This window comes from Maniola hyperantus, chromosome 7 (genome assembly GCF_902806685.2).
Source record: "Maniola hyperantus chromosome 7, iAphHyp1.2, whole genome shotgun sequence".
In the NCBI taxonomy this organism is placed as follows: Eukaryota; Metazoa; Arthropoda; class Insecta; order Lepidoptera; family Nymphalidae; genus Maniola; species Maniola hyperantus.
In genome coordinates, this window is record NC_048542.1 from 8,143,079 (window position 1) to 8,168,558 (window position 25,480).

At 36.5% G+C, this 25,480-nt stretch overlaps 2 protein-coding genes across 4 annotated transcripts in view; one reads left to right on the forward strand and one right to left on the reverse strand.

The window, feature by feature from the left end:
• LOC117983993 (inactive dipeptidyl peptidase 10) overlaps positions 1-25,480 on the reverse strand; it is a 279,553-nt gene that overhangs the window by 182,689 nt on the left and 71,384 nt on the right. The gene's annotated exons all lie outside the window — the stretch shown is intronic.
• Positions 12,264-17,042, forward strand: LOC117983428 (uncharacterized). Its single transcript, XM_034969974.2, has 8 exons — positions 12,264-12,942; positions 13,300-13,489; positions 13,580-13,682; positions 14,254-14,433; positions 15,062-15,153; positions 15,222-15,285; positions 15,852-15,998; positions 16,744-17,042. Exons 1-8 carry the CDS (start codon positions 12,369-12,371, stop codon positions 17,002-17,004), a joined length of 1,611 nt encoding a protein of 536 aa, XP_034825865.1. The 5' UTR covers positions 12,264-12,368; the 3' UTR covers positions 17,005-17,042.

Here is a 25,480-nt window from a genome sequence, read left to right on the forward strand (position 1 = left end):
GGTCGGATATAAGCAAGTCGTTACAGGGTAATGGCCGACTTTCCGCCCTTGGTTAAATATCACACCCAAAAGCCTTATAGCTGCGTAAACAATGGACTGCTGGGTTTTTCTATTACCGCTAATGTTTGGTAAGGTCATCGAATAAATGTATCGTCTAAGACCATTCTACGACTTACTTGCTACGCTTTCTCAATGATTTAGTGTAGACATTAGTGGAGGTACGTTTTTAGAGGGCGAGCATACTAGACAAATATCTTGGGACGAAAAGTTGCCGTGTGTTCTTCTGACCGAATTTTCAATCTCAACAAACTGGCCTGGTTAGCATTTGGTATTATACAAAACACAGCGACATTTTATAGCGAGTAGGTAATGTTCCTTGTCTGATCGCTCTCTACGAAGGCGCTACGTCATATAATATTTATAGTTGCTAAGTGGCTATGTGTTATAACTGTGTCCTTAGTTGTGAAAAACACTATTCTCCTTCTGGTGCAATCGAGTACAAAAAGATTTGTTCAATAGGTGGACCCACCTTGAGGTCAGCTAAAACGCTCGCTTCGTCGCCCTATCGTTCAAGACCTTCTTCGCAAGCTTCTGGCTTCGCGCTTTACAAAAACACTCGAGGGGCAGGAGTAGGAGAGGACAAACAACACTGTTTAGCGGCGCGGGATGCTCAGATTTATTTCTGGTTGCCTGATTCTGGAGCTTATCATTTGGGCAACTATCGTTATAGATTATGTAGAAGAACTTAGTCTTGTCGAACGTATCACAATGACAATCAAACCTTCATTCGCTGTAATACAAAACGACTCTGTTTTTTAAAATTTAGCCATTATGTAAATTTTACAATTATTTTCATTTTAAGCGGTTCATTTAGTATACATCAATGAGTTATACCTACCGGAGGAAACTGAAGATGTGAGTGTAGGTGCAGAAAATTGCAAATACAATTAGATATTAGATATCTGAAAAAGTCAATTACAAGTTTTGTTCAGACGACCTTGTGTCAGTGCAGTGCAGTCATTATCATCTATATTATGAACGCACAACATGTGTATCGTGTATTGGATTATATCGGAATTCTGTACGAGTGGAACAACGATATTAAATGAGAACTAAATGAAAAGCTTTGTAAAGAGAAGCGAAATTAAAAATCTGAACGTTACTTGCGTTGCGAAGCAATTTAATGCTTGAATTCTTTTAATATCCTGTAGAAATGTTTACAATTTGTGAAAATCTAATTTTTATGTGTGACAATTATTATTATGCGAGTGAATGAAAATTCTTTCTTTGTGGTTATTACTAAAGAAATTTATTTAAGATTAAAGGCTAGCGGTTAAGACCTCATATTTATATGCTATGTATTCTCAACGCATCGCCACGCCACCGCGGGTCCATTATAGAGTACGAATCCCCTCTCGGAATGGGTAGGATTGGTCATAGCCCACCACGCTAGCCAAGTGCAGATTGATTGACTCCACATACTTTTATTCACGATGATTCCTTTCACCGTTAAAGCACCGTTACAGAGTTCGTTTACTCCTCGGTGACAGAATAGGTAATGGGAATGGGATTACGTGCTAATACTGGGCAGCTGGTCAGCACGAGTTTAAAGCTACATTGCTACGCATGTAGCGGTGTAGCGATAAGCGTAGCAAATTTCATCGCCATCATGATCAACTCATCGCCAGCTCACTACAGAGCACGGGTCTCTTCTCAAAATGAGAAGGGTTTTGGATATAGTCTACCAAACTGGCCAAGCGTGGATTGGCAGACTTCAAAAACCTTTGAGAAGATTATAGAGTACTCTCAAGCATGTAGGTTTCCTCACAATATCTTTACTGTTAAAACAAGTCATATTATTTAATTGCTTAAAACACATGACTCCCAAAAGTTAGTGGTGCGTGCCTGCGATCGACCCCCGACCTCCCAAATAGGAGGTGGACATCTTAACCACTAGGCTATAATCGTCGCATGTTTATATTGCCTACATTTATAATTTTATCAACATTAGAATTTGATCATTAAAATTCTGCAAATTGTGTTTTTGTAGGAGCATAGAAACCAAACTTTTTATGATAACACTGGCTTTTTTGAGATAAAATAAAAATATTAAATCACACTACAGCTTAAAAGCCGCACATTTATTTGCAATAGTTAGAATTCAGACTAATTAACCGGGCTATCGTCCCTGGCTGTATAGATTGGAGTAGCCCCATTTTCTTGAGGGATCCTATTACTTTGGAAAGGTCTTGTTATCTACTTAAATGTATTATTGCTTTAGTTTCGTAGTCTCATGGAAAATAAACAAATGCTAAGGGCCAGAGCAGATCGAGCGTGCAACCTGCGTGCCGCTTGAGGACTGCTAAAGCACGCTCTGCGACTGTATGTCAAACTAAATAAGCTGCGTCAGATAAAATAGAAGCCGCACTTAGGCCCCTCTCCAATCCGTCTGTGCGCATTGCGCTTAATGCTCGTCAGGACGTCACATCAAACGCGCGTATGTATACACGTGTAAACTGTGACTGATGGCCAGAGCGTGCTTTGGTTTTTAGGAATCCGTACCCCATGGGTGCCAACGGGACCCTATTATTAAGCATCCGCTGTCTGTCCGTCGGTCCGTCTGTCTGTCAGCGGGTGGTATCGCGTGATAGGTAGAGACCTAAATTTTTCAGAGAACATGTATTTCTATTGCCGCTATAAAAACAAATACTAAAAATTTCAAAATTGCCGGCATGAAAAAAAGTAAAAAAAAAAATAAAAATTGTATTTCTTGTAAGATGGTACGAAACGCTTTCTGTGTGAGGCCGACTAGCACTTGGCCGGTTTTTTATTTAACATTTTTTAACATCCAATATTCGAATTAAAAATTGATATACCTACTTAGTTTTGTGCTAATCGGCACTCACATATTCTTGAGTTTCTAACGATGAAAAGGTCAAGACTACTCGGGTGTCAGCCACTTTGTAGCTCCTAAGTATGTCACTACTTTTAATAGAATAGGGTTCGAGGTTAGGTATTTATATTCAAGTTAATCATATTGAAAATATTACAATAAAATTTAAACCTAGCCTTACAGACAATTTTATAGTCGCTCTGTAATCCAAATTCCAAATACAAACCTGTCTGTCTTGACAGTCTAATATTCACATTTGTGCCACGTCTTGGCCCTTATCATGGCCCATGATGGCCCCACTTCCTCATAAATCGCACCCTAGTATCACGACCTATATTATAAAATTATGTTTATTTTTTGGTTTGTCCTTCCCTTCAATCAAGTCGCAATCGAGCAACGGATTGACGTGATATTTGCATGGGTATAGTTAAAGACCTGGAGAGTGACATAAGGTAGGTATTTTTTATTCTGGAAAATTAAAGAGCTCCCACGGGATTTTTAAAAACCTAAATCCACGCGAAAAAAGTCGTGGGCATCAGCTAGTAAAAAATTATTATAATAATAACGTCAACTTAATGTTAAAGAGGAAGTAAGAAAATAAAGGAATTCCTCGCAATAGAATATCAACAGAAAGTTCATATTAGATGAAATTTGCCCTTTCGTAAACTCTTTGGACAATCAAACAGAAGATGTTAATTAAGTTAAATTCTCCGCCTCAAATAGATTCGATAATGAAATTTCTGAAACAATTCACGCCATCACCGTTGACCGAAATAATTAATTTTATTCAGTTAGGTAATGAAACTGAATTTGCGGCTACGAAGCATGATCTAAGTACGCGACAGGTCGAGATAGCAATCGGGGTAACTTATGAGGCGGAGGACGCCCCGCGGGGGCTGCGCGGGTGCTGGCGGTACTATACCTACCTAACGTAAAAAGTTATATTAAGTAAATATCTAAATAAAAGACCTGCACGAGTTACTATACTCAATGTTAGGTTCTCTGATATTATTTATTTTTCTTTATTTTTATGGTTAGTAAATTGACTTAGGTAACATTGATTTTAGTGAAATGGCAGCACTGTCAAATATATTATGACTGAAAGGGAGAAGTGCGATGAAAGAGTAAAGAGCCATGGGAGCCGATGATAATAAAATAATATCTAAGTACGGCTATTCTGAAAATCGCGTTCCACAAAGCTATCAAACCAAACATGGCACTTGTCTTAATATTTTAGGTAGTCGACTAAGAGCCAGCGCTTGTCAGACCTTCGTTATTTTATAAAAGCTAAAAAATTCTCTGCGTATTGTCCTCAACACTGGGAGGAACGTTTGTTTGGATTATGGTGGGCTTGGGAGATAACGATTGGGTAATAAAGGTGTAAAAAATCTTACGTTAATATACGTATACATTTATATACGTATAAAGTATATTTTTTTAATATTTCCTTCAGAATAGTATTAAAAATCACGCCATGCATTGCCAGACGCTTAGTATCATGGCAAGCCCCTGCCAGACACCCTTAAAGTTTAGTTAATTGTTAAAGTTTAAGGGTGTCTAGCAGGGGGCCACTCCTTTTCATCTCTACCAATATTATAAAGAGGTAAAAGTAAGTTTGTTTGTACGGGGTTATCTCTGGAACTACTGAACCGATTTTTAAAATACTTTCACTAATATAAAGCTACATTATTCATGAGTGACAAAGGCTATGTTTTATTAAAAAATAGAGATACCTACGAAAATTGTAAGAAGCTACCCGTGCGAAGCCGGGACGGGTTACTAGTTATTCATATAATGGTAGGAGTTTTCTTAGGATAATAATGCGGTAGGTTCCCAGATCCTGCTGCACAAAAAACATTGTTTTACTAGTTAAGAGTATCTACAGGTATGTAGGATTACATTAACTATCTATCTGTCTGCCCATCTCTGAGATAAAATCATTAAAATCGATTTTAAATCACTTTAAGTAAAAGCGATTTAAAGGAAATTTAATTACGTCTTAACATAATCTTGGTGGACAAAGTTAGTTCGGGTCAGGCATGGGTCAGGCTTGATATTAATTTTCCCGGATCTCGGGTCCATCGATGACTATTATTAAACGGTCTACTTAGCCCATATTTGATATTGGAAAACTCTCGTTCTAAAATTTCATCAAAGTCCAATTGCATTCCTATTGTTATTTTCCATTCTTTGTATAGTACTCCTGAGAGTTATCAATAAATTATTATCAAATATTCTACTGATACTGCTAAATTATTATTGGTAACAGTCTAATAACTGGAAATATTAATAATTTATATAGAATGAATAATATTTTTGGCCTGAATAGAGCTGCAATTTCAGTTTAATATTTTTATCATCCATATTATAAATACTGCAAAAATGGCAAGTATCGCCTATAGTAAAGGTACAAAAATCAAAAACTTTCATTCAGTTGTCGTGCAATTCAGCTCTGCCATCTAGCACAAACTGTCGGTACTAAGTTGTAGTATGGTTAATTATTTAGCTGCACAGTCTGTCCTATGTTGCATAGGATGGCGCTGTTGCTATTTTACCAAACGTTTCAATCTACACACGTGTAGATGGCGCTGGCCAATTTCTGCAAGAACGATTCTGAAAAGGATTCTTTTGGCTGCCATGCCGTCCTTTCAAAAGGCAGTTTTGTGTTTTTTCGCAAAAATTAAACCGGCTAAGTGCGAGTTAGACCCGCGCACCGAGGGTTCCGTACTCTGGTATTTTTTCGACATTTTGCACGATAAATCAAAAACTATTATGCATAATAATAATCTGTTTCAGAATATACAGCTAAAGTTCTTTCATAATATGATACCCTTCTTGGTATAGTTATGTTACTCTGAAAATTGAAAATACTAATTATTTGTTCAGGAACACATTTTAATTTTTGTAACCACAAATTCACGGTTTTTGGATTTATTTCTTTACTTGTGCTATTAAGACCTACCTACCAAATTTCATAATTCTATAGGTCAACGGGAAGTACCCTATTCGAGGTTGACAGACACGACGGCAGATGGACAGCCAGACAGACAGGCAAAAAAGTGATCCTAAAAGGGTTCCTTTTTCCTTTTGAGGTATGGTACCCTAAAAATCGTACTCAAGTTCAAGTCAAGCTCTTAGATACAGATAAGACTTCAAACAAGAAACATTTTGTGCAGCTGCAGTTATCGATATCAATTAACTGTGTGGGCTCCCATATATTCTACATTAAGTATGGTACCCGTATATTTTACGAAAAACTTTTATACTTAGTTTTTTCTACGTTTCAAATCTGCACGTCGTAGTCGTAGTCGCAGTCGTAATTTTATCTCAACATGATCGTAACTCAAAATCGCAAAAAAAAACTGAGATTATAATTATCTTCCTTGCAGGTTTCACTAGAATACTGGTATTTTAAAATTGCATATTTGTATGGTATAGGTATGAGATACGACGCTTGATTTTATTTGTAAGCTTCCATTTTCACAATTCCAAACTTAATTCAAAAGATTGCAATCCTACTTAAATTCACTTCCCTCGTTAATTCACGCTGTGGCGCGTTTTGTTTAGTCTCTCTCGTAATCTTTTTGATACCTACGACATCAAATACGAGCCTATGGCCTCATTTACGGAGACGCGGGGCGTTGCGCGTCGCGTGTGGCGTAGCGTCTCGCGGCGCGTCGTACGTTTTTTTTGTTTACGGTGAGGCGGCGCGTGAAGCGGCACTTAGCATCGCACGCGTAATCACAAACATATGGCAATATACGATGTTGTTCATAGAGATGCGAGGCGGGAAAAGTGGCGGTGCCCGCTGCTGTGCCCGCGGCGTTGTACGCGGCGGGCGCGTCTGCGTTGTGCGATTTCCAAATAAAGAGACAGAAGGTTCCGCTGCGGGCATCGCTTCATCGAGAATTGCCGCCGCGTGCGCTGCCACGATGAACGCCGCGTGGGACGCGTCGATGCCATCCGCGGGCTCGGCCGAAAAAACGCTCCATCTCAAACAAACGCGTATAAAATTACTTCTCCGTAAACGCACTCATACAACGCCATATGTTTAAATTCAGTGCGGGCCGCGCCAGGGTCTTTTCACTCAGTACATTTTAGCCACAGTACAAAATCGCACAGGGTACATTGACTCAGACTTAGCTCGACAGATGGCACTAGTAGTAAGTTTTGTTGCCAACCACGCGCAACAGGTGGCACTACTTGTAAATTTTGTGGCCGGTCAGCAGTGTGACCGTTTGTGGCAGATTTCTGCCATTTGGGCAGATTTGGCTCCTAAATTTTAACTCTGGCAGAAAAAGCTGACGATTTAACAAAGTGGTAGATTGTGGCAGATTTCAAGGAAATCCTTATTATTTTTCTAATCTATCGCCCCACTTATCTAATCTTATTATTTTTCTAATCTATCGCCACACTCACACACACACACAGTTAAAGTATCAATTATTAATCTTGGCAATCTATTTTCGTCCTTATTCAAGCAATTAGCAAGAAGTGAAATGTAAAAATTCTTAAATGTGATGGATGAATGCAATAAAAAAAATATATGAAAAGACATTGCTATGCTAGGAGGGTCAGACTCAGAATAATATTAATAATTAATTAAAAAGCAAATTCGTAACGTTTTTTTTCTTTTTAAAAATTACACGGTATTCTTTTAGCTCATCCACCGTAATTTAATCAAGAAACACCGTATTTTTAACCTTACAACACGGTAATTCTTGATTTACATATGGAAACATTGGCACAGTCACAAATTGTCAAGTCTGTGGTCTGTGTCTATTAAAAATTATTTATCTTCAACCACTTTTTTCCGAGGTTTTCCATTATATCAAGGTGTTTATGTGATATTTTCCAACGACTTGACTTTGTTAGTTGGATTTTGGTGATTCTGTTATAGTGAAGTGACTTGTGCTTTATTTTGAACTCTGACAACTCTACCGAGCAACTTTCTTTATACCTCTTTAGCTATTCGAAACTGCAAAGTATGGATTTACAGTGCATTGTGCTGATCTGGATGTGATGGAAAAAGCCATAAAACAAGAAAAAAGAAGAGCTCTATAAGTACCTAACTAATATAACCCCGACTACGTTTCTCGGACTACGATTTGCTGTAATAACAGAAAAAAAGTGTGTGCCCAGTTATAAAAATAAATAAAAGATTATTACCTTATTTATGTGTTTTATTGAAATTAACCATAGAAAAATAGAAATAAAAGAAAATTTAAAACCTTTATGTAGGTACCTATCTAGGTAGCGTATATACTGTACCTATAGGGATTAGTATATATAGCAGATCCTGTAGTTGCAACTCAGCTCAATAGATGGCGTTACCAAAAAATAGGGACTGATGACTCTATACCCGTATATTCAATGTACTCTGTGGGCCGCGCCGCCTATCGCAACGCGCGACGCCTCGCGTCTCTGTAAACGAGGCCTTAGACTTCAAACAAAAATTTTGTACAGTAGCCGACAAGAAATATTGTACTTACGTCACACTTACGTCGACCTTTTCAATGAGTTTTTGGCTTTTTAGAGCGAGATATTTTCTGCCGCATACTGTACAGCTTTTATTTTTGGGGTCCCAAGGTACTGGAATGGCAACCTCGCACCGGAAGTGTGCACGCAGTGTTGGAAGACCCCCCACTAGATGGACGGACGACATCAGACGAGTCGTAGCGAGCCGCTGGATTCAGGCGGCGCAAGACCGTCGCGTGTGGAAGTTCCTACAAGAGACCCATGTCCAGCAGTGGACGTCTATCGGTTGTTGATGATGATGATGATGACTGTACAGCTACAGTTGTTTATATTTATATTTATATATTTATTAGGACAACCAAAAATTGTTATATCTATAATATTTAAATCTATAGGTACACACACTCGCACACTATTTTGATACACAACTTACAACTGTTGCGATGTTAAATAACTAGGTGAGTGGTCTCCTCCTAATTCTACGTTAGTAATTAGCATGTAATTAATATGGTGAGTACCTACCTACCCGTTTATTTTACGAATAACTTTATGGCTACAAAATACAAAAGAGATAACTATGATGCTCCAACATGATCTGAATTTCAATCATTCAAATTCTAATGTATGGTACGCGACAGGTCGAGATGGTAATCGGGGTATGAGACGGGTGGACGCTCCGCACATCCGCACAGCGCACGCGCTCGCCCGCATCGGGTTAGCGCGAAGGCTGTGCGGGTATGCGGTGTGTTCCCACCCGACTACCATCTCGACCTGTCGCGGACTATAAATTTATTTATCGTCCGACCCAATACCTAACACATTATACCATAGACATGTTATGTGCTCGGTTATGAGTAAAACTGAAGATATAATCGTATGAGAAATGAGAATAGAAGATAGCGCTACAAATGTGAACTAGGTCCTAGTTTTTACCTGACTACGGCGGAGCCAAAAGAAATGGGTTATGATTTTAGCAGTCTATTACAAGTATGTTTTTCAAACCCTTTTTCATTTTGGTAATCACAGTTGGCAACATCAAACTGATCGTTAGTGGCAACAGAAACTTAATTTCATTGCTTTAGGTTTCAGAAGTAGGTAATATGCAGCAAAACTTTGTGAATGGAAACTTTAGAACATCGAAACTTCGACAATCCTCGATCAGATATCTAACGGAGCTTGTAGTTGAAAATCGATAACCATGTATTTTACTGAAATTACTGTCAATGTGCAGCTAGATAGTAACTTGCTAAACTGCTTTTAGAACCAACGCCATATCACTACCCATATTATAAATGCCAATGTGTGTTTGTTTGTTGATTTATTGGTTTGTTGACTTGTCCTTCAATCACGTCGCAACGGGGCATCGTGACGACGTGATTTTTTGCATGGGTTATAGTTAAAGACATGGGGAGACCCATAGGCTACATTTAATCACGGAAAATCAAAGAGTTTCCACGGGATTTTTAAAAACTGCTAGTACAGAAATAAAAAAAACAATCACCTAGTTATCAATTTGACTTGGATATTTTGGAACCATTGGCTGCAGAAATATCGAAAAAAAAAACCGAAAAGTTAAAGGGTGACAAGTGTAAGTAGCTCCATGAAGGTATTTGGTTCGATCGAATGTCAGATGTCGAAACCACCCCTTATCAAGTCAGCACCCACACTCGTCACATCTGTCCACTTTTAACAATGCCGGGAAAGGATTGAAATGTTGAAATATTGCGCGAGATAAGTTAACTCGAGGTATAGTCCGCGACTGTTTGAGATAGCAATCGGGGTATGAGGCGGAGGAACGCCCCGCACACCCTCACGTCATCCGCGCTCGCCCGCACCGGGTTAGCGCGGTATCCGTGCAGGTGTGCGGGGCATTCCTTCCCCGATTGTCATCTCGACCTGTCGCTGTCGCGTACCTACTATAAAGATTACGTCTCCCAGCAACGAAGATAAAATTGCAAACTCACTGAAGTAATTTTGTTCTATTTGATGAAAAACTAATAATAAAGTGGACTCTGATCAGACCTTTTTTGACCAAAAACAGCCAATTCACTTCTTTGGAGGGACCCAGTTGAACGTGTCCAGGAACGCAGATGAAGTGTGAAAATTCCATTCGTTGGCTAGGTATACAATATATTGTAAATAAGGAGTGAAAGTGGTTAAAAGATCGACGATAGGTGGTACGCAGTTTAGTAATCGGGAAATAATAATAAATGAGTGGGTTGTTATGTATAGTATGCGACGCAGTGCGGGCGAGCGCGGTTGAAGTGCGGGTGTGCGGGGCGTCCCCCGACTCATGCCCCGATTGCCATCTCGACCATTTCGCCTACTAGGTATAGTTTGGCATTTATCTTATTTTATTCTATAAAAATTTGATATTTATGTACCTTTTAAGTTGTTTAATTCAGGCAAGTAAGTCCAAAAGTATTTTTGTACTTACCTACCTCTAATTTAACCATTGAATTACTATTCAAAGAACTTCACATTATACATATAATTATTGTAAGAGTTATTATCTTCTGGGTCCTGCCAATCGTAATCTAATAATAGCAGAAAATATCTAATAAAACATTCTCAGTAATTTTAACCCTTTCTTCAAAAAGTGCTGATTCAAGCTACGGATCTCTATTCTAACTTGAATGAATATTACATGTCTTTATAGTAACAACTTGGGGTTGAAGTATTTCAAAGGGGTTTCGCAAAACTTTTGCTTGGAAAATCCGAGAGTCAACCAGCCAAGCGATAAAAACCCAACGACCTTAGGGATCCTAATCAAGATTGTAGGTACTTGTAGTAGATCTTTTTTAAGCAAAAAAATGTTGAGTGTTAGCGTATAGTTTCATAAAAGAAATTCCTTTTAAAATTTCAGGTATTTCATAAAATTAGTACTTAATGAGCTTATTACTCCACAACTGACCTACGGGTGCGCTTGCCTGTTCTAAGAATGTGCATGTGTTGACACATCTAAACATCTAAATACTTCGTATAAATGATTGTAAAAATCGCATTAAATTTCACGTCAGCTAAGTTATTTTTTGTTCACCTTGTAAGTAATGTAAATAGCTGGTACCAGCTACCACCACCACGTACCACGATTAATACTTTATGTAGATTTTAGTGCCTATTATTTTCGAACGTATATTTAGACGAATTATAAATCAAGAACATTTTCTTTGAAGCAATTTTGTATAATAATATGACTGATAAAAAACACCTGCGCAGTATGTGAGCCTCAGGCAAAGATTTCGATCTAATTTAATGTCTACCTTTTTTTCGCTAACTTAGCATAACTTACAAGAAAGCTTTCTTTTTTTTTCGTGGGCTTTAATCATATATTTTTACCGCCCACGTGCCCTGATAAAACTCGCTAATCAAAAGAAACGTCTTTCTTTTTGACACGCTTAAATTGAGTACATAATGTAATATGAGCTTACAATGTACAATATACAAGATACAAAATAAAAAAACCGACCAAATGCGAGTCGAGGCCTCGCTCTTCTAGGGTTCGGTACATAACTATTATGAACAACATATTTTTGGTGTATGAAATATTTCATTTCCGAGCTAAGACAGAGCAACAAACCGTAAAAGAAACCCCAAAAAATCGAATTCTCACAAAGAGATAATATTGAACCATGCGAATAAACAAGCTACCCACCTCTAAGCACCTATTTAAACTCTATCTAATTTGAACGATCAATGGTTAATTAAGTATTTTTATGTAAATTAAATAAATTATAATACCTATATATAGGCCTCAAACGATGAGCTTCAAAAAATACTGAATTATTAAATGGTATCATAAAATAAGCCACACGTAAGAGGCAAATAATAAAGTTTAAAATCGTCGGCGAATGTACCTATGTAAAAACCAATAAAATTTATTTCTATAAATAAAAATTTATGAGAACGTACTTCACATTGCACAGATCAATAAAATTTACTGGCGATAAAAATGTAGAAACAGTATTATACAAAAGCGTTTGGTCAAAAATACTCAATGTTCCGAACATACATTATTTACAGTTTCATATTTTCCAGTTTTATATTTTTGTTAAATGGGCAGAACGAAACAGAAAAATTGAAACGCGTATACAAAATAGGGGTCAATGAGATAGCATCATCATTAGTGACATTTCTTGGGGCAGATGAAGAAAATACCAGAATACAAGAATTGAAACAAAAACTTGATAAAATAGATAGCTATGTAATAGACAAAGATAAGTATAATGAGTTTTTACTAAATGAAACGATGAAAACACATTTGAATGAAACAAATTTTTTCAATGCTTTAAATGAATCCGACCATTTTCGTTTTTTATTGGAATCTGAACCTAAAAACTTGTACTTAAAGTTAAAAGAAAAAATGAACAGGGATGATGTTATGAAAATTTTATCAGAAAGTGATAGAAGAAGCCAATTGTCAAAATCCGCAAGAAAAATGATGAAAAGCATCTCTGATACCCAAGAAATCGATCATGACTTGATAACTAACGTCGTTGACAAACTAATTGCGCAAGTTCCTAAAGATGACCACAAATTCAATTTTAGAAAAGAAGATAATAAGTACTGGGGTAATCATTTCTTTTTGTTTCAAATAAAATTACGTGTCGATAATAAGTTTAGTAAATTATATTTATGTACCTACCTAAATAATCTTGTTCCTTAGATTAACTTATTATTGGAGGATATAAAGAACGATTATTTATCTACTTCGAAATGTGACTTAAAAAATGTGACTGAACTATATTCATCATCATCATCAACAATCGATAGACGTCCACATCTGGACATTGGTCTCTTGTATGGACTTCCACACGCCGCGGTCTTGCACCGCCTGAATCCAGCTTTACTATATTAGTTTCCCCATCCCAAGTATACATAAAAATTTACCTACATACAATATGAGTTTTCAATAAAAACAATTTCAGACCCCCAAAAAGAACTTGAAGATCTACAAGAATTTCATCGACATGATGGGCGAAGGATATTCAAAGGAGAAAGGACAACGGTTCGATACTATCCTTTTATGGTGTCTGTTCACGTAATGGGCAGATTTTGGTGCGGAGGAGTTATTTATTGGCATGATCTGGTTCTAACTTCCGCAGCTTGTTTACAACTGTATGTTTGATATGCCTACTACAAAACAATAATTATAATACTAAAACTATTTATTACTGTAGATATTAATATTGAAGCTTTTTATTACAGGTTGCATAACAACCGATTCTTCCGTGAAAATCCTAGTGTATTAAGTGTAAGAGTAGGTAGTAATCACAGCAGGATTGGAGGGGACCTGGTCGAAGCGCTTGAGGTATACCACCGGGAAAGTTTTCTAGAACTATTTCCATTTGTATCCAACTTTGCAATTTCGATAATATTATTGAATGTAACAAAATGTTAAAGTTTTTGGTCGTGAAATATTGGGTTTGTCTGACTTGTTTCAAACTTGATATTTTACGATAGACGTTATTATAGGTACCTTAGTTTTGTACAAATCTTACAAGTTAAAGCGAGCAATTCTTGCATATGTGTATATATTAATGTACCTAATTAGTTTTTTTTGCAAACTGCTGTAATGATTGGGATGTTTAGATAAAGGTTTAACTTTCCAAATGTATTTGATTAATTCTATTGATCGTATGTAGATAAATGCCTTACAACCAGAATTTATGTATTTTTTTTTAATTCATTATAGGCAAACGCTTGACCGCAATCACACCTGATGGAAAGTGATGATGCGGCCTAAGATGGGACGCGTTTACCTAGAAGATGCCTATTCACTCTTGTTTTAAAGATACCCAGGTTGTAGTTGGTAGGAAACTCTGATAATAATTCTGATATGATATTCTGAACTAAAATATTATAGAATTTTCTTTTTTTAGGTATATTTTCATCCTAGTTACAATCCACGTACTCTTCGTAACAACATAGCAGTGGTGCGTTTTCGTCGACATCTGTATTTCAGCTATCACAGAATTCCAAAACTTATCGATATATCACATAATAGTTACGGCATTGCTCCCACTTCCGAAGTTCTAGTCCTTGGATGGGGCGTTACGAAGGTAATTATTTCTTTAAATTATTTCACATATATTGTGAGTACCTATGATATGAGCTTCACGGGTTACTGGGTCGATTATTTGTTAGGTTATAGTCGCCCGTTGTATTTAATGTATATTGTATGATACAAAGGTATCTTCCTAAAACCACCTTGAAGGTATTATTGACTATTATGTACTAAAACGGTATAATGCGTACGTGCCTGGAAAACTGAACCACCTCCGTCAGAATGCCTGTCGTGTCGGCTCGTTGTATTATGTACCTATTTTGAAGCGGGTAAGAAAAAAATATTTTGAATACCAAGTCTGGAATAAAGTATACTTGAACAGTGCAATGTTGCCGTGTGTATGTAAAGCATGTGAAAGGAAAAATAAACGAGGTATGACCACTAAGCAAAAAGCAAAGTTATATGAAGTAATGAATGAATTAACACACTTATTGTACACCACAACCACAAAACCATTAGCTAAAGGATTATTATGACTATTAAACAACACGCCAATAATAATTAATTTATCAGCAATAGGAGAAGAATGTTAAGATGCCTAAACAATGATAAAATGAGCTTATAATAATTTTGCAGAATTTGTTAAATTATATCTTATTTAATTTAAGATTTTAATGTTTTAGATGTCTCAGAAGTTACCATATCAACCAGTGTTTTTAAATCGAAAACTTCTGCCTGTATATCCAAATGTATTTTGCAAGGAGGTATATGGAGAGTAAGTGCTTTACTTAACACATCAGATTTTTTACGATTGTGGTTTAAATTAAACAAGATTCCTTTCAGGAAGTTTATATCGTCTACGATGTTTTGCGCCGGTACGTTTACAACTGGAGAAGGAGCATGCGATGTAAGATTTTTACTTATTACTATAATACTATTATCAGTTTTTCTTTTAACTCATGTATTATCCCTAACGTGCCATCTAACACTTCAATTGGTAGACCAATAAACACCCGCACGTCAACCGTGCTTGCCCGCACCGGGTTAGCGCGGGGGCTGTGCGGGTGTGCGGGGCGTTCCCTCCCCGATTGCCATTTCAACCTGTTGCGTACTATACGGTCTGTGTTATAATAAAAATAATCATACATTTTACGGTGTACTTGCAAGTATAACTTTTAACCCTTTTTAAAAATCCATAATACCTATTAGAATTAAACCCATACCAATTAAACCCATATAAACCCATATTACTTTTTCAGGCCCATCCATTTAACCAACGCTTAGCTGTCTCTGCAACTACCGGCTACAAAGATAGCTTATATCCCCGTACACGGATATAGGCTACTTTTTATATCGGAAGATTGAAAAAGTTTCCACGAGATTAAAAAAAAATCTAAATCCTCGCTGTGAAAGTTACAGTAGTCTTGTTCTATAAATTCCAGTTTGATTTTGCATATTGTTAATATTTCCTAGCATGACGCCGGTGGTCCAGCAGTGTTAGCTGGAAAGCTAGTGGGCATCATATCGTTTGGCCCAGCTGTCTGCGGGTTACCTAACGCTCCTACAGTATTCACTCTGGTCGGTGCTTATGCAGATTGGATTGAAACTGTCAATGAAACGGTAAGTATCGATATCAACTTCATAATATATCAAACCGCACATTGAAAACAAAACCGACCCTATCCAAATATTTAGATTTTTCAGTATTAAGACCCGGTTTTCACATAAGCAGATTGGAGAGGAGATGTGTACAGTCGACTAATCAAAGTTTTGAAAGATGACCTGATAATTCTATATAACAATATTTATTCAAATTGGTGTTATCGTCTTACCTCATCTCTCTGGTATCATGCATGTGTTTATGCATCTGATATGCTGCTATGCATCTGTAGAAATTTGGAATCTATACTCGTGTGCTAAAACGACAAAGTTCAAAGAGACACTATAGTCATCTAGCGAGAAGTATTCATGATAGAGAATGAAGGTGATCATGGAATTTTCTATTCTAATTTATTGGTACTCAAAAACTAGTTTTTTTTTGTTTTAACTAATCTACTACTACCACCCGACGACTTTCCTAGCGCAGTGGTAAGCGCTGTGGTCTTATTAGTGGGAGGTCCCGGGTTCGATTCCTGGCAGAGATTTGAAATTTTATAATTTATAAATTTCTGGTCTGGTCTGGTGGGAGGCTTCAGCCGTGGCTAGTTACTACCCTGCCGGTAAAGCTGTTTACCGCCAAGCGATTTGTCGTTCGTACAGGATAGGTCGCCATTTAGACTGCATCATCACTTACCACCAGGTGAAATTCCAGTCAAGGCCTAAATTGTATCTGAATTAAAAAAAACTAATAAACTTTACAATCCAGATGCCTGGCTACTACCGCGGCAAGAAACGCACAACAACAGTGGATCCCTTCCGTTACATCCCAGAGCTGAAGATCAAGAAGAAGAGGCCGACTTATTTACCCGTTACGGAAGCCGAAACAGTTGAGACTACTACTACCACCACAGAAACCACAGCAGAGCCTACAACTGTTATAACTACATTGCCGTCGCTCAGGCAAAAGAAGAGGTTGAAAATGGCGTATGATTCTGACATGGATGGATTTAGTATCGACTTGAAATAAAAATAAGTTACTTACTATTGAATATTTTGTCTCGAATCATACAGGAGTTAGGTAGGTATAATGAATCAACTTCGATCGCATATCTAAATCAGCTTTGACAAGGATAATTGCAAATATAGATTAGAGTACCTACCTACAGAGATAAAGAAAATTTAAAGATGACTAGTAATTAAGAGACAGGTTTGTTTAAAGTCACCTAGCCCAAATATGAACTACGAGTAACTACATAGCTGATGCCCGAGATTTTGTCCGCGTGAATTTAGCTTTTTATAAATCCCGTGGAAACTCTTTTATTTTCTGGAATAAAAAGTAGCTTATGGTACTCTCCAGGTCTTTAATTACTATATTCGTGCAAAAAATCAGACCGATCCGTTTCTCCGTCGCCGCGTGATTGAAGGACAAACCAACAAACAAAAACACTTTCCCATTTATATGAAAGATTTGTGTAACCTATTTTGGCTTGAATCTCCACGTTTTATAAATAACAAAATAACTTTTGCCCCTGACTTCATCCGTTTGATATAATTTACTTACAGCCTATAAGTAATAGTACTTCGGATTAAGGTCTTGGACTATAGTAATAATATGACGTGATTTTTTGTATAGCGGTAGTTTATGGGGCTAGAATTCATTATTAAAGAGAATAATTAAAAAAAAATCATCAATCAATCAGAATCGGATAAATGGTTGCGGAGATCACCTAACTCCTACATACAAACTACTTTGACCTCTTAATAATCTAAATATATAAAATGAAAAGCTCACTGACTGATTGACTGACTGACTGACTGATCAAAGCACAGCTCAAAAAAAAACTACTGGACGGATCGGGCTGTTTGGCATGCAGATAGCTATTATGACGTAGACATCCGCTAAGAAAGGATTTTTGAAATTCAACCAAAATATGGGTATAAAATTTGTGTAGGCCACGTGGACGAAACCGCGGAAATAATCTAGTATTTGTAAAAAGGGAAAATGCTTGAAGACCGTACTAGTTTCACGCAGGTATTTAAAGTTGGGTAAATGTTCTTGTCGGTGTACTTATATCAGTAATTTAAATTACCTATACCTACCTTTAGTGAATTCTTCCCACAAACGTCTCTACGGGCGTTCTAAATGGGGGTACAAACATATAGGGGTACACTCAGAGAGATAGATCGCAACACTTAACGGTGCGGGGAACACTGCTATTAACTGCAGAGTGCTCGTTAGTTAAATAGGGCTTATTGTACATGGGTACATGCTATTTACTCAATTCCTCTTTTGTTGGTAAAGACTTGAGCTTTATGATTTGGCATTGGCTGCTATATGACGGAATGGCACGCAAATAAAGAAGAGTTAATGAATTTAAATTGAATTAAATTGAAATCCATAACATTCTAAACGCCACATAATTTAGGAATAGTACACAAATAAAACATACCTAAGTGCAAAACCAAAGAAAGGCATTTACACTATGAGACCTTAGTTTTGAAATTATGTGGGAACTAAATAGCCGACAAACGTACACTGACCATAACATGCTCATAATACTCTCGTGGTTGCATTGGCTCAAAAGTTAAAATGCCAGCCTTCCTTTTGAATCAAAGATAGGAAGAGATATGATCAGAAATTGCTCCAGTAGGGATCGGACAATCTTAGAATTTCTCTTGAGATATTATGCAGCTGAATATGTACCTAATCCAATCCAATCTTGTTTCAATCTTAATCCAAGAACTAAAGTTTATAATTATCAATAATTTCTATAAATACCTGCTTTAAAAAAGTTACCTGTTCGAATAAAAAGACTTATCAAGATCTTGTTATAAATCAAATACTTCAAGGGGCGGACCAACAAATTCCTAAAAGGCCGGCAACGCATCGGCGGCTCCTCTGGTGCTGCAAATGTTCATGGGCGGCGGTAATCACTTAACATCAGGTGACCCGCCTGCTCGATTGCTCGCTATATCTATTTAAAAAAAAAACCCTTATAATAAAGCGTTTAACTCGAGTAGCGAGGGTTCTGTACCTTGGAAGTATACTTAAGTGTAGGTACCTAATTATTTTGTTGCTTAAATTATCTTTTAGTTAGTTGCAGGATTGGCCGTATTTTTTTAATGCGTTAAAGCTTGATTTTTTTACAACTCTAAGGGACCGTACTTGACCTCGACGCGTTACTGCGGAAAACGGTCTTGACTCTTGACAGACAGACGGACAGCGAAGTGATATTATGTTTTACTTTTTCCTCCTGAAGTAGTTCCTTTTTTCCTTTTGAAGTACGTAACCCTAAAAAGAAGTTAAGACTGAGTGTTTCTTAATAGGTATCTCGGACTCCAGCCATAAAACGGATTTTTCATAACCTACTTTGGAAGCAATTACCACTCTGACTCTGCAAACAAAGTTACAACTTGAATTATGTTTTGCCACGAGCACCTAAGTTCAAACTTTGCTTTTCGAATATTCATGTACGCAAATAAGACCCCTACGATGTTTTGGGTTAAGATTATATTGTCATAACAGAACATTATGAGAATTTATTGTTTTCGGTAAGTTTTGATAACTTTCATAGACCTTATTATAATTATGTTTCTAGGATTTACTAAGTTAGGCCACACAAATAAAACAAGTGACTTTAGAAACTTGAGTATGTTAGGATACTCAGAAATACTTCACTGGAGCGAAGTCGGGTCAGCTAGTTTTAATTTTATTTTTTTATAATACATTTTCCGAGGGTTTTGTGGTATACGTACCTATAGTACGCGACAGATCGAGATGGTACTTGGCAATCGGGGTGGGGACTGACTGCCATCTTGACCTGTCGCGTACCATACATTGTTTTCGAGATATTTAGCGTTTTTTCATAAATTATCCAGAACTTGTCACTTAAGTCGAAAGACCAAATTTAAAAAAAAACTTCTAATTTTTTCATTTAAAATTTTCGTAGTTAACAGACTGACGAACAGACGAAAATCAAGTCCTACCAGTCGAGTTATCAGTTAACCTGTATATCAATGATCATCACTCAATTATTATTAATACCCAAAAATAACAATCATACTGGTACTTGTAAGATTAAGTTCAGGTTCAGATTTATTCTAAGGATTAAGTACTCTTAGGGCTGATTTCACCAACGTAAATCAAGTCTTATTCGATTTTATTTATTATTGAAATTTTGATAGTTTTTCAATATATAAATTGTCATTATGCCCAATTTAATCCTCGGTTAAACGTTATTCGACGTTGGTGAAATCGGCACTTACTTAGTTAAAAATAAATATATCATAATCGTTAAATCTTATTGTAGTTATTAGGTAGTAAAATGAATTATAGCTAGTGTGAGAATGAATTCTAATAAAAATTCTAGCGAACTGAGGCTGTAAAATAAACCGAGTGCCGCGTGGTGTTTTAAAATTTTAAACGTGATTTACCGACCCTAGTCCGCTCCGAGCCGGATTAAACCGGTCACGGGTTGTTAGGGAACCCTGTTTGTGAGAGGACTTCGATATAAGACGATTTGTCTGTGACCTGTCGCCTTGGAAGTAAGAATATTTGAGCCACAACTGGTAACCACTCCTCTCACGATGCACGACAAACATCGCGCGAGGGCATCCCGGCGCGACACTAAGGGGTACGAAGTTTGTGTAATATGCCCATTCTCACGCAGTCAGGACTTGGCGTATGTTTTTGTGTCCGGTTAACGATGCCGCGAGATAGAAATCGTTAAAACTTGAGTTGCGCCGTGTCAGAACTCAGAACCCGATGTTCCTTTGCGGCCGGCAGGCAATTTAGGTTGCGTTGCCATCTCTCCGTGTGAGAAGAGCCTAACACGGCTGCTAGAAATTGTAATTATTATTACCTATGTTTAAAATGATATTAGTTGTTGATTGCATAAAAATATAACTACATGACATGTAAGATAAAATATTGTCGTACCGATGTCGTATCGTAAAATGTAAAGAGCTTTATTTAATTTACCGTACAGGACGTTTATATAAAAGTCGTAAACGTGTAAAACAATTTCCAGCGAGATAAGTAGCAGTATAAAGTTTAATATTGGCTTTATAATTATATTTTCATTAAAGGATAGACCCGTAAAATTGCCATCATCAAAGTCAAAATACAAAAGCTAAAGATATAATTTCAAAAGTTACTTCAATAAAAATCGGTCAAGTGTGAGTTGGAATCGCATACGAAGAGTTCCGTGCCATCGTAAAATATTGCATACTAAATGAGGCCCGCGACTTTGTCCGGGCCGGGCCAACTCTTTGATTTTCCGGGATAAAAAGTAGCCAATGTCCTTCCCCGGGAAGCAAGCTATCGCTGTACCGAATTTCGTTGAACGGATGGGCCGTGAAAGGCTAGCAGACAGACAGACAGACACACTTTCGCATTTATAATATTAGTATGGATAGTATGGATTTTGAAATTTTTATTATTTGTTGTTATAGCGGTCTAAGATGAAAGCGGGCTAACCTGGAAGGGTTATGGCTGTTACTATAGTCTGTATATGTTATTAGCTTACCTGTACCTACCTGCGTCGACTGTGTAGCCAAAATAGCAAGATTTTTTATACAGAAATATTTTGAATTGTGATCCATTCCCCATTTTAATTTGTGTTAGTGCAATGCATCTAGAAAGTTATAAACAACACAACTAACAAGTAACAACTCTAGTTTTGTTAACCTATTTCTAGTGAGTGAGCTTAAAATTTTCAAGCTTAATACTTACCTACTTACTTTGCTGAATAGATACAATTGAAACTAAATTCTAGATATTTAAACATAATTTGAGATTTTTAGGGTTCCGTACCTCAAAAGGAAAAACGGAACCCTTATAGCATCACTTCGTTTGTGACGTTGTAAATTTTGAACTACTAATTAGCGTTTCGCTTTTAAGTAAAATCTATTTTGTTCAAAGTATGTTGGTGCCACCTAGCATCAAGGTGCAGAACTACGCGTGGGTCGATGTTCAGAGTTCATTCGAGCCACAATAGATGGCGTTTGCTTCGTTGTCAATTGTCGTAAAAATAAAACAAAATAATTAAATAAAACCATAATTTCATTTGTTTATTGTTAAGTCATTAACAAAACGGTTCTTATAATATATCCTTAGGTTCCGCAAATATTCAAAAATGAATTGGCTTTATGATCAAACTAACTGAGAGCGGCACACTCGGGTTGCGTCTGGCAACACCGATAGGTGAGATTTAGAATTTTCCTGGAGTCAACATGTGAAGACGAATTTTTTTCGTTCCAGGAAAATCTCACTTCTTTTTCGCCCATGGCTTCGCCTGGGAAAATACAATAGTTATAAAGTTAGTCATCCTAACGTATTTCAATGTTTCATCAATTATGGTGAGTGAAAAATCAAGTAATGTGGATTCGACAAAATGGCGGTTTGGTTAGAGAAAATCCTAATTTTATGATTTCATTCCAGTTCCAGTTATTTTATCTTCCCAAATAAACGAGGATAATGGGTTGTGGGTGGACTTCTGAAAACCATTGGTGGCCAGGAGTTCAATAGGTGAGTTGTGTTTGATCGGGAAAATTCCACGTGTCGAAATTTTCACACAGCACAAATTATAATCTTGTTTTTCTTTGTTACAGGGTTTTACGTTTACGTTTTACGTTTAGCTTCAGTTTTTAGTTTTCGGTTTTCGTATTTATTTCTTTTGCACATTCACGTTGGCAACTTAATTTCTATGGATAAGACTTGGTGAAAATCTTTGTAATGAAACATTTCGGTTGTGAAGAATCAAATAAATTGAGTTTTGGATCTTGGCCGATGCCGTCCTGCTACCTTGCAGTCTTCGCACCTACAAGTAAGCCAATGTTTGTATCCTGCAACAGTTTAGTGAACCTTCTTAGTGTATGTGTACAGTAAGAACCCTGTCTTTACTACTGAGCTTTTATTTTGAAACAATTTTATGAATTTTACTGTGTCATTGTCTATTCCATGCCAATGGCATCTTAAATTTAAAACATAGATTTTATGTACTATCTACCTAAGGCATTCTAATGTATCTAAATTAAGTCTTGGCATTAAGCTAGAATAACTAAGCATTATTAGCCATCATTTTGTATTAAGCGACCCCGGTAAAAGTTACATTAAAAGCAATTTTGCCTAACATCTAGCAAATTTCATTTATAACACCTCATATACATTACAAGGGAGTCGACGGCTAGCTTCTATTCTTTACTAGGTAGATAGATCAAGTAAAGTAAGTAAAATTATATTTTTTTTTTTTCCTCTAATCTTTGTAAGGTGGTAGATTATTCCGTATCCGGGTATATTTCTATTCCGCCCAATTTATCACCCTTACAAATGGCGCCCGAACGTTTTTTTATATAGTTATTTCAGTATATTTTGAGAAATTTTGTGAATTTTATGAAATGTACTCCGCTGATTGTACAATTTTCTAAGTAGTGACACATTGCAAAGAGCACTAAGCTGTTTTTATGGTTAACTAACTAAATAATAACTAATAGTTAGAAATTTTGTTTGATAGTTTAAGTAATTTTCTGAGTATAGTCCAACATTGGTTTTTTTTCTTATTTAATTAACACATTATAAATGGTGCTTATGCCGTTCAATTATGTTATTTGACTTACCTTTGAGGTGTATAAGTGAATGTTTGCCTTCAGTTTAGTAATAAACATTGCTTAACTGAGTTGTTGTTGGGTATTGCTTTCAATAGTAAGTACATCTTATGTTTGAAAATTCCGGTAACTTAGTATAATTAAAGTTTTGAAACGCTATGTCCTGTTAACTAGTTACACACATACATTTATAAATACTAAGAGTTACAACTTGTGAAACTAAATATATAAACTATATTCAGAGATTACATTAAGTTCAAGTATGAAGTTATGAACAATTTTTTGTCAGTGACTTGATACTTCATTATTTTGTTGAAATTTTGTTTAGAGCTGTGTTAAGGTTATGATAAAAGCTACTTCACACACAAAACATGTTAAGTTAAGTGAATGCTGGTAGTTTAAAGTGACATTTAGAAACAGATTTTGTTGTATTTTAGGTTATGTGTTAAAAGTGTAAAGTAACAGTCATCAAACCATTGCACAATCTCTTTGTTTTTTTTTGAAAGATAATATGCTAGTCAGAGTTCATTGCAACTTTGCTGCCTGTTTACTTTTGTAATTGTAAAGGTTGTAACACACTGTGTACTCATAAAGGTGATACTGCACCTTACAATCATTTATTCAATTTTGGGAAGTTTTATTTTGTTATATTTTGTTTACTTTAGTAATAATATGTGCTTGTATTATTAACAAGATTTTGGAATAGGAACATAATTGATAAAATAGTAGGATAGACTTAAGAATATTGTTTTTGTTGTGTATTTTGCTTGTGTATATTTAATAGTTTAAATAACTTCTTTTGTGTTTGTGTTTAACCAATTTGTATAAGGCTAAACATAGACAGTTACACAAGCTCGATATTTTGTTAAATGTGTTTTGACTTAACACAATGGAACAGACTTTTGCCCAGTTTCATTCACTTTTGAAGGACGAATTGTGTTATGAGGTATCCATTCGTTCCGAAACTCCAGCACCTACAGTGCTAGGTTTAAAGAAACAGTTAAAACAATTAATTCAGGAAATTCCTTCTGAATCAATTTTAGAGACGGATTTCACTTCTGAAAGTGAGTTAGGGGTTATTACTAAAAAACTTCAAGACTTAGAAGATTTATTAAAAAAGTGTTCTGACACTAAAGATAGACATGCCCTCTGTAGGTCTAAAGCTTTAGCTTCACATTTGTACTTTAGAATTTTGAGAATACAGTGTTCCGAACTCAGCTTAATAAGTAGGAAGAGTGAATTACATACAAAGTTGCAGAGTTTGATTTCCAGATTAGATGCTGACAATGAGTCGTCTCACGACGAATCACTGGATTCCGAGAGTACCGCCGTTGACTGCACTGGTGATAAAAATGTGGCCAAGTGGAAGTTAAATTTCAACGGACAGGGTGATCCGCGCAGTTTCATCGAACGCGTTGAGGAATATAAAAGATCTTATGGCGTTTCAGATGGAAAATTATTTGTTTCTGCATTTCATCTTTTTACAGGCCGAGCATTGTTATGGTACAGAGGCAACAAATGTCAAGTTTCGTCTTGGTCAGAATTGAGAACTTTATTTTTAGAGGAATTTGATGCAGTAGATTATGACTACAGGTTGCTAGGTGAAATTCGAGCAAGAACACAAGGCTCTGAAGAACCTGTGTCTATCTATTTCGCTGTAATGTTTGGCATGTTTTCAAGGTTGTCAACACCACTTTCCGAAGAACAAAAGTTACAAATTTTATTACATAATATTCGCCCTTTTACTCAGAACAATTAGCTCTTGTTGACATTAAGTCTGTCGCAATGGTGAAGGAAAAGTGTCGCAAACTAGAGGGTGCGAGGCAGCGTTGCGCCTTATTTTCTGAGCCTACTAACAGTAAGGCAACTTTAAGTTCAGAGTTTGCTTACAAACAAGT

Bases quoted from the DNA above. Each gene is read 5' to 3' on its own strand.
- LOC117983428 (XM_034969974.2), top strand. From the start codon at position 12,369: ATGTTCCGAACATACATTATTTACAGTTTCATATTTTCCAGTTTTATA. The intron at 14,434-15,061 runs GTAATTATTTCT...TTAATGTTTTAG, and splicing joins TTGGATGGGGCGTTACGAAG to ATGTCTCAGAAGTTACCATA. The intron at 15,154-15,221 runs GTAAGTGCTTTA...GATTCCTTTCAG, and splicing joins TGCAAGGAGGTATATGGAGA to GAAGTTTATATCGTCTACGA.